Source organism: Aspergillus undulatus, assembly GCF_047715775.1.
Source record: "Aspergillus undulatus strain CBS 261.88 unplaced genomic scaffold BDV17scaffold_58, whole genome shotgun sequence".
Taxonomy (NCBI): Eukaryota; Fungi; Ascomycota; class Eurotiomycetes; order Eurotiales; family Aspergillaceae; genus Aspergillus; species Aspergillus undulatus.
In genome coordinates this window covers 151,390-160,394 of record NW_027396662.1, presented here as the reverse complement: position 1 = coordinate 160,394, position 9,005 = coordinate 151,390, and the positions used below count along the sequence as shown (strand labels likewise).

The following is a 9,005-nucleotide window of genomic DNA, read 5'->3' as shown; positions in this document are numbered from 1 at the left end:
GGTGCAACGGGGGAAGGAACGAGGGGCCTGGTATCTAAGGAAAGAGCAATCGTTCTCTGATCCGGCCACATTAGGGAAGGGTCCATGGACTTAAGTAGCCGAAACTCAATCTGTTCACCTTGGGTATCTTGTATTCGCAGTAATACAGGTGTGTACCAGGTACCTAGGTACTTAATATGTATGTACGTGACGTTCTTGTTCGTGTCAATAGACAGAATGCAGCGCTGAATAAAATGGAAGTCTTCTCTTATGCACCCAAGTAAGGAAAGACAGGAAGGACCGTCAGTCTACCATAACCGTATGTATAACCGTAACCCTTAGCACCGGAGTAAGGAATGACAAGCAGAGGTGGTATCATGAGATAAAACAAGGAGACAAAGTAAGGAATGCAGCCGCCTCTCTAAACATATAAACAGATGAAATCAAACAAGAAAGGTGGGGAATATCTGGAGTTGACTAGGCGCGCAACCCCCCAAGCTCCCTGATTGCCTCGCTCCGCTTCCCAACGACATCCTCGGGCCGTACAACATTGCGCAGGGCCTCGCTCGCCTGGATAAGCCCGTCGATACTGATGGCGTGGTTGGTCATTGAGTGGTTGATGTACGTGTAGAGTTCGGCCGGGGTAGCGCAAGTCGTGAGGAGTTGGGACTCGTTGAGCTTGAGCAGGGCGAGGGCAACTTGGAAGAGAAAGGAGCTGCCACTTCCGCCGCCGGATGAAGTTTTGTCAGGAATAGGGTTCTCTGAGGAGACTGCAGCATTCTTGTTCACGGCCCCCACGTCAAGGCAGAGGACTACATCCCAAACGCGGTACAACGCCTCGGCCGAGAGACAATCTGTAAAAACAGACAGAAACCACTGAAAGGTGAGTGCCTCGAGCTCAACACCTAGACTCTCGAGATGGCCTGAGAGCTTCGGGAGGACTTGAGAGATGTACTGCCGCAGCACTTGCTGATCAGCGCGCGAGGCCAAAAGGCCATGATCGTAGTAGTGCTTTGGCAGGATGACTTCGATCATGGAGGTGAGCAGCCAAAAGGTATCTTCCGCGGTGGGTGTAATGAGGAGAAGCGAGCCCGCTATGAGATTCATGCCCTGGCAGTAGCCGACCTCTGGGTTGCGGCGGGCATAAGCAAGAAGGACTTCTTTGAGCTTTGTCACGCCGGGTCCTTTGCGGAAGAAGACATTGTCTGTTAGGGTCCGGTTGATGTCCATGTCGATTTGAGCCACGACTGATGGGTCGGGATCGCTGCCGCCAATGTTTTTGGTCAGGTCATCATAGTAACCAGGCACGCGCATTGACGAAGCTCCGCTGCACTCTGACCAGATTTTGGACCGCAGGGCAACTGGAATCCCACCTAGAACGAGCGCCCGAAATTCGCGCCACTTTGCACGGCCAACTTTGCCCTTGTTGCCCAGGCCAGAGATGCCCACCATTTCGCCGTCAGCTAGCGATACTTCTGGCATGTCCACAGCTTTCAGTGGTCGATCCGACGCTGCAGCCGCCGCCGCCGCCGCCGCCTCTCCTTCTTTTCGACGCTCAGCGCGCACCTTGCGGAGAAATTCATTCCATCGAACAGTCCTTTCTCGTTGCAGCCAGTCGTGAAGGTCTGTCAGCTGTTCGAGCAGCAACTTGACAGGCTCATGTTCTCCTGGCGCAGCAGCTGGTATTTCATCGGCAGATGAGCCAGCAAACTCTGGGCGGTCGGCAACAACCGTAGAAGTAGAGGCAGAAGGCTGGTTTGTGTTAACAGAGACTGAGCCACGTTTGTCGATGGCGACCCCGTTGTTACGCAGTTGCTCATCGCCTGCGGTCAGGGATACAATAGGGCCGGCCGAGGGTGTATGTGACAATAACTCTGTCGGTGCGGACGGCACGGTCAAGTAATCTTGCCATGATTGTTCAGTTGGTGAAGCTGGGCCGGAAGAACGAAGAGAGTCGGAAGCTGACGGTAGCCGATCACGCAAAGTTGATTCATCGTCGTAGTGGTCAACTGTGTTTAGTGTTGCAATGCTGAGGCGATTTCCACTCTTTTGATTACTAGCTTCTCTTTGCCGTCTCTTTCGGCGCTGGTCGTAAATGAATCCGAAGCGGTCGGTCAAGAGATCCACACCAAGGTAGTTGTTGTAGATCGAGAGAGTCGGTGGCTGAGACTCAATTGGAAGAATAGCATCCATCTCGACCGGCCCGTGGTTTCTCGCGGCGACCTCGACCGCTGCGCCCTGCGAGATGCTTGAAGCGGGCTGTCTTCGACCAAGCTGGCCTGAGCGGGGTGCTGTACCCGAGCCATTCGGCCTTCCCTGGGCTCCTTGCATGCTCGTGTTACTGTTGATCCGCTTCAGCGCCGCTACAGCCGTCATGCCATGTTTGGTAGCAGGCAGAGCAGATGTTTTTCGTTCTCGGTTGGTGGATGAGGCCCTCCCGCGGTTCCTGTCAGCAGGGCTCTCATCCCGATTCTGGTTCCCCGCAAACAATTTGACAGTCCAAGATGAGATTGAGTTGGAAGATTTGCGCGAGTGCGTGCTTGAGTCGTCTCTGCCCGGCTGGCCTTCCACAGGTTGGAACAGCTGATCGTCTAGTGGCTTACGTCGGTTGACGTTGCCGGAGGTTACCTCTGGACGCTCTTCTTCTCCGAGCTCGGATATGATGCTGCTGGCTCGACTCGTCTTTCGGCTTCCTGCGGCACTGCCAAAGATGAAATCCTGCCAACTGCGCAACGAGCCTCCTCGTTTTCGGTTTGGCGCGCCATCAACACTTGGAGTCCCATCACCTTCTAAACGGAACGGCCTACGGATCGTAGATTGAACGGCAGTATCCAAGTCATCATCGTCCTCGTCGCCAGAATCACGCGAGTGGGACCCAACCCCATCGCTCATTGCCTGCTGCATAAGCCCACCAACCCCATTCTTTCCCACGGTATCCGTGTCTTCGTGCTCGTCTTTCTGCGCAGTCTCCATCGCATATAACCTCCGCTCAATATCCTTGTTTGAAACCGAGGCCTCGCGCAACATCCTCTTGAGTTCTCTTTCTCTTGCATCAGCGCGCTGTCGCAAAGCAGAAATCTCCGCATCGCGCTGCGCCAAATCCCGCGCAAATTGCCGCACCAGCTTCACGGCACCGTTGCTGGCAACCAACCGCTCAATATGCGCATCGTCCGCAAGATGCAAGGCACCAGGAAAGTTCCTAACCGGAAGCGAGTCCTCGAATAGCGCCGCGCGGCCAGAGTTGAACGAGCCGGTGGTCAGTTTCGCCAGCGTCGCTCTTGGATCCCGGTTTGTATCCATTGCGCTGCCATTACCATTATTACCTTCGCCTCCGTCCAGTAACGCGCTTGTCAAGGCCCGGTTTAGCGCGGGTTGTCCTAAGAAACCCTGGGGTGACCGGTCGGGAGATAAAGACGGAAAAGAGGTCAGATCGGTCTCGGACTCTTCGGTCGCATTAGACGTGGAATGGCGTTTCTGGGGCTTTCGGATGTTCTTAGCTTTGCGGCTGCAGCGCGATGAGGAGGATGTTAGGGATGAGGAGCGACGCTGCGGCTGCGGCTGCGGCTGCGGCGGAGGGGGACGAAGATCGCATTCCGCCATGGCTCGAGGGACGGAGACCGGATTTGGAGATGACGCGGGACGGGTTGGTCGCGTTCATGAATTCGGGTTATCCTGAATGAAGTATCTTGAGCAAAGTATGAGTAGAGATATATGAGAGAGATTTTTAAGGGGCGGCTCTCTCGCGGGGCTGATGCCGCGAAACTAAGTAGGTGACCAGGGTAGGACAAAAAAATCAAGCGAGGACTGTAAGCTGATGCCCGCGCCGTAAGCGGGAAGAAGACGATGGAAGAAGACAGGAAAGACAGACTTGAAGGAGATCAATGGAAATAATGGCAGGAGGGGAGACAAGACGGCATAAAAGCGAGAGCAGAGAGACGAGAGGCCGTTGTTGACGGAAATGGATGAAGCCAGCGGGCAGCATCATGACGTGGTGGCTGCATGTGACTTGACCGCTTTTCCTACTCCATCTGCCCTACAAGCCCTGCTCTTTGTATCTACAAAGTCAACGCTCTGAATCCATTGTCATATTACATACTAACAGTAAAAATAGACCTGCATACCATGATCTACCTGCAGTAATTGCATTGCCTCGATCCAGGATGATGTATCCCTGCAGCACAATCTAGGCCCAACCTAGACCATCACCAGTTAGCCACGGAGCACGGAGGAGACCCTGAAAGAAGCTTAATCTAAAAAAGAACAATACCGGCAACTTACCAAGCGTCCAAAAAATCAAGAATATTTATCTCCCCTCTAACAAACAGTCCAGACTCTGGTACGGCTGACTCATCCAAGCCAACCATCTCCAGCCATCGATCAGCCTCGGTTCTCCGCAACAGCCGACCCCAGCTCGACCGGTAAACACCCAGAATATAAGAAGGGTTTCCTAACCACAACCTTTTCTAACAATCAATCTAATTCTGAATATCTCCAAACCCACATTGACCATACACAAAATGTCCGGAAACGCCCGCCAACGTCTCCAAGCCCTCAGCCAACAACTCGTCGAAGGAATCCCCTCCGCAGGCACCTTCGAGAACATCCCCAGGATCCGCCATGTCGCAGGGGACTCGGTCGGGCAACGAGTAAAAGACAAAGTCGCCATTATAACCGGTACCCATTCCCTCCCCCATCTCATACAAAAAAGCACTGACTAATAGTACTTATTGAAGGAACAAACTCCCCCCTGGGCATCGGCCGCGCAACAGCGCACCAGTACGCGCACAATGGCGCGCGCGCGGTCTACCTAGTTGACTATGACTCTACACATTTGGAGACTCACGCCCGAGAGATCAAGACCTTGTATCCGAGCGTCGAAGTACACGTGCGCGCGTTCGACGCCGCAAACGAAGACGCACTGAAAGAAGTCGTTGGGCATGCACTATCCACATACGGGCGCTTAGACATATTCTTTGCGAACGCAGGGATCTCAGGGTCGAATGTACCCTTTGACAAGATCAAGGCGGAGCAGTTCTCCGAAACGCTGAGGATAAATACGCTCGGTGTTTTTCTTGCTGCGAAGCATGCTAGTCTTGCGATGCGGAAGACGTCAGAGCAGAAAAAGTATCCCGAAGGGAGTATAATTCTTACTGCCTCTGTTGCTGGGTTGAGGTCGAATGCGGGCGCGACGGATTATAGTGCCAGCAAGGCGGCTGTTGTGAGTATTGCGCAAACTGTGGCTTTTCAATTGGGCGGCACGGGGATTCGGGTCAATGCCATTTGTCCTGGAGTTGTTGAGACGGGAATGACGGCTGCGATGTATGATGCTGCGAGGGCGAGGGGGACGGAGAGGAAGATTGGGCAATTGAATCCGTTGCAGAGGGGTGCGGTCGCGGATGAGATTGCAAGAGTTGCGTTGTTCTTGGGAAGTGATGAGAGTTCTTATGTTAATGGGCAGGCTTGGGCGGTTTGTGGGGGTTTGAGTGCAGGCCATCCGGTTGTTCCTGGGAAGTTGGCATAGTCTACTGCGGAGTATACTGCTTGGAATATGAGGAAAACGTTTAGCAGTAAATTAACTGGTTGGTAGGTGAGACTAAACATCTCAGAGACAGCGGCTTTCAAAGCAGCTTTCAAAGCGACATAGGGAACTGGTGGTGACGGATAGGAAATATCGAGGGAGGGGCTCGCCCAGCATGTGGAGGCCGCGGGCTAATCTATGTAAAGGACGAAGCAAAAGACGCCCTAGAACCAATGTTCTAGCATGAAATGGAGAAAATTACCCAACAGGGTGCGAAGGGGGAATCAAGCGAGGACGTCGGCCTTCCAAATAAGCGAAGAAAAGAAAGAGGTTCCTCCAGAATGAGACAATGCGTCCAAAAGGCTTCGACAAAAGTAATAATCAAGAAATAAAGTACCAAGACCAAAAGTATGAGGTACCAGGATGTAGATCTGACAAAATTTATGCGATTGTATGCGCAGATGTCGTGTCGAGGTCGTCGAAATGAAGCGTCGCATCGTATGATGCATAATAATTACGCGAGCATGCGAGGGGTGGTTCGCATGAGATCCTCGCTAGCTTGCTTTGAGAGGGTGCCAGTCTCGGTCTGGTCGTCCATGCCATCCGTCTCATGGGCGTGCTCGTCGTCGTCCTCGACGATACGAGTCGGGATCTCGCCAGGTCCATACTGTTGGCTGGACCGCTCAGGGAATGTCGAGCTGCTGATCATCGACATTGAAGTGCTTGACCGGTTGTGGACAAGGTCCGGCGTAGGCGGAACGCTTGTGCGGCCATCCGGGTGGAGGGTGCTGACCTCGCTGTCGCCCATCTCACTACCCTCACGGGGGGTCATCATCCCCTGTGGCTTGACATTGGTCTGGTTGTCTTCGCCATCCTCGGCATCCTGAGCAAGTTGCAGACCCTCAACAGCAGCAGCACACTGCTCACTGATGCTGCGGATGATATCTGAAATAGCATCAGTCTTGTCTCGCAAGTAGCGATCAGCGACATCAGTGACGCTGAGACGCGCAAGACTGCGGTGCCCTTTATCAAAGTTCAGCAGGTGTTGTTCCAAGTCCGGATTCTTATTCGACACACCGTTGGTCTTTTCCTTGACTTCCTTGACCTCCTTCTCCTCAGCTTTCTCCTTTGGCTGTTGCTGTTCAGCCTTCTCTTCCTCGGCGAGTTCGGTGAGATCCGCTGAGCTGCCAATTGAGCGGACGAGGTGCTCCATGTGGTGAGATTGTCCATTGATCAGGCTGCGCAGGTGCAGGACAACCCGCTGGGCATCGTCACGCTGACGAGCGAGAGATGCGGTGGTGTGTTGAAGGGAAGAAAGCTCCTTTTGGTTGCGCTTGCGCTCACGTTCGAGTTCCTCTGCAATTTCCTGTTGGAGAACCAAAGCCTCGAGAGCATCATCGCGCTGCTTCTCAGTGCCAGACAGACGAAGAGTGAGACGAGCGACATCGTCCTTTTGTTGATCGATGAGGCCAGAAAGACGGCGGTTCTCACGCTTGTGGTTCTCAATCTTGACCTTGAGCTCAGATGTCTCCTTGGTAAGTTGCTCAGCAAAGGCCTGGAACTTGAGGAACTGCTGCTTCCAGGTCTCGAGTTCCTCGACAAGGAAGTTGTTGCGCTTGGTAACCTTGCCGAGCTCGGTATCCATGCGGCCCTTGAGGTTGATGAAATCTTGCCATGCCTCCATGGCATCGCGCGAGTACTGGTTGCGTTCACGAACAATCTCGTTCAAGTGTCGCATTGACACCTTGGTCATCAGAGGCTTCTTGACTGAGCCGCCGAAGATGGCCTTCATACCAGTGTTGCGTCCAAGCTTCTCGCAGACGTGGTCCATAACGCCCATGACTGCATCCTGGTTCCACCAGGTGGGCTCCTCGACGCTCTCAACCTCACCCCTCATGACGATAATCTGACCGGCGGGGATGAGCTTGCCGCCAGCGTACGCAGAACGGAGATGGGTCGGAACACCGGACGGCGAAACATCGCCGTTTAGCGCCTGCGTCAAGCGGTTGATAAACTTTGTGCGCTGACCGGGGTTCAGGATGTTGGGCGGGCTCGAGGTAAGAACAAAGTTGCGGTCAAGGTCGACTACTAGAGCATCGGAGGGCGCGTTGAATAGCGTCCTACATTCAGCGGTAACACCAAGAATGTAGGGGCCAGGTTCCTGTACAAGGTCCTTGATGTGGCGAGCGTGGACCATTGGGACGTATAGACCGCTCCATTCGTAGATGCGAACACAGTAACGGATGGTCTCGGCGGCAATGGTGAGCATGGCCGGGTAATGACTGACAAATATGATGCGGCGAGTGGGTGAAACGGCAGCCTCGATGACACCGACAATGTTGGGAATGGACAGACATGTGAACAATGGCCACATGGCGAAGTTTTGGAATCCCGTGGGAGACGAGGGGAACTGGTAGCACAGGGCATAGTCTTTCATGTCAATTCGAACCAAGTCGTTGAGGCGCGGCGCGGGGAAGCTGAGAATGCGAGACACTTCCTCGGCGTGGAACAGATTCGTAGCCTTGTTCCAGTGGATCCACATTCCACGGAGATAGTCTCCGAGTAGATCGTACAAGGGGTATCTAGACAGAAAGCTCAGACAGTATGGAATCCAATAGGTCTCTTCGGGGTTGTCGTAGAAATCAGACTCGGTCTTTTTGCGGAGTTCACGGATTGTTTCGGCACGTTTCTCATCGGCGCGAGACCAAACGCGCAAGGCGATGCCGTAAAGTGTATGTGAGGAATCCTGTTGGAGGACGAACGCGTGGTGGACACAGTGCGGCTGGTTCTTTCCGGTGCAAATCTCGACATCGTGGGGGAAACATGCCTGTCAAGTCAGTACAAATATACAAATAATAGGTGACTGACGCACCCTCATTGCTGAATGCAGAGCCTTGGCAATTTCATTGTCCTGCTCCAGGCGGGGACTGCTTCCCAAGATCTCTGGCAGCCAAAACTGGCCTACGGCGCCCTTCATGTGTCCAATCTTCCCCTGGGAGGGTACCGGCGCCTTTACCCACTGCGAGGGCTCCCGGCCCACACCACATACCATGTACGCATGGGTGAGCGTCTTTGGTGTTCGTTGTGCCGGCTTCATGTTGGCCTGGGAAGGAATGGGCTGTGTGATGCGAGAGTGTAGCGAAGAGGTGCGACTAGGAACGACCAGCGAATTTTCCCCGTGGTCGCGCGTCGATGGGCGGTCGCGAGTGGGCGGTCTGGCGTAGAAGGAGTGGTCTCTCAGAGACGGGCCCATATTGTATGGAATATGGGTATGCAAGGATGGCGATCTATCGTAGTTTGTATAGTTCCGAATCAGATATTGTCACTTGAAACAATATCTTGACAGAAGGGGCAGCACTGCTGATGGAAAGGGAGTGAGCGACAAGAAACGAAGCGAATGGCGAAAGGAGGCGATGCAGCCAAAGAGAATGACGGGGTGATAAGGCTGTCAGTGACTGCTACTACTGGACATGAATAGAAGCGGATAGCATCTCCCAGTCCAGCGAGC

General features: G+C 53.7%; 3 protein-coding genes across 3 annotated transcripts; 1 reads left to right on the top strand and 2 right to left on the bottom strand.

The window, feature by feature from the left end:
* Positions 1-118: 118 nt before the first annotated feature.
* On the bottom strand, positions 119-3,978 carry BDV17DRAFT_272901 (TBC domain-containing protein). Its single transcript, XM_073758952.1, has one exon. The coding sequence runs from the start codon at positions 3,577-3,579 to the stop codon at positions 457-459; it is 3,123 nt and encodes a 1,040-aa protein (XP_073611957.1). The 5' UTR covers positions 3,580-3,978; the 3' UTR covers positions 119-456.
* Positions 3,979-4,100: 122 nt separating this feature from the next.
* Positions 4,101-5,704, top strand: BDV17DRAFT_190816 (SDR family NAD(P)-dependent oxidoreductase). The gene is made up of 2 exons (XM_073755098.1): positions 4,101-4,653; positions 4,713-5,704. Exons 1-2 carry the CDS (start codon positions 4,497-4,499, stop codon positions 5,498-5,500), a joined length of 945 nt encoding a protein of 314 aa, XP_073611956.1. The 5' UTR covers positions 4,101-4,496; the 3' UTR covers positions 5,501-5,704.
* Positions 5,705-6,011: 307 nt separating this feature from the next.
* On the bottom strand, positions 6,012-8,750 carry BDV17DRAFT_294807 (DENN (AEX-3) domain protein; the record flags this gene model as incomplete). The annotated part of the gene is made up of 2 exons (XM_073762925.1): positions 6,012-8,324; positions 8,370-8,750. The coding sequence occupies 2 exons, from the start codon at positions 8,748-8,750 to the stop codon at positions 6,012-6,014; spliced, it is 2,694 nt and encodes an 897-aa protein (XP_073611955.1).
* Between the last annotated feature and the right edge of the window lie 255 nt (positions 8,751-9,005).

Coding starts and splice junctions, on each gene's coding strand:
- BDV17DRAFT_272901 (XM_073758952.1), bottom strand. CDS start 3,579: ATGGCGGAATGCGATCTTCGTCCCCCTCCGCCGCAGCCGCAGCCGCAG.
- BDV17DRAFT_190816 (XM_073755098.1), top strand. CDS start 4,497: ATGTCCGGAAACGCCCGCCAACGTCTCCAAGCCCTCAGCCAACAACTC. Junction 4,654..4,712: donor CAAAGTCGCCATTATAACCG/GTACCCATTCCC, acceptor TACTTATTGAAG/GAACAAACTCCCCCCTGGGC.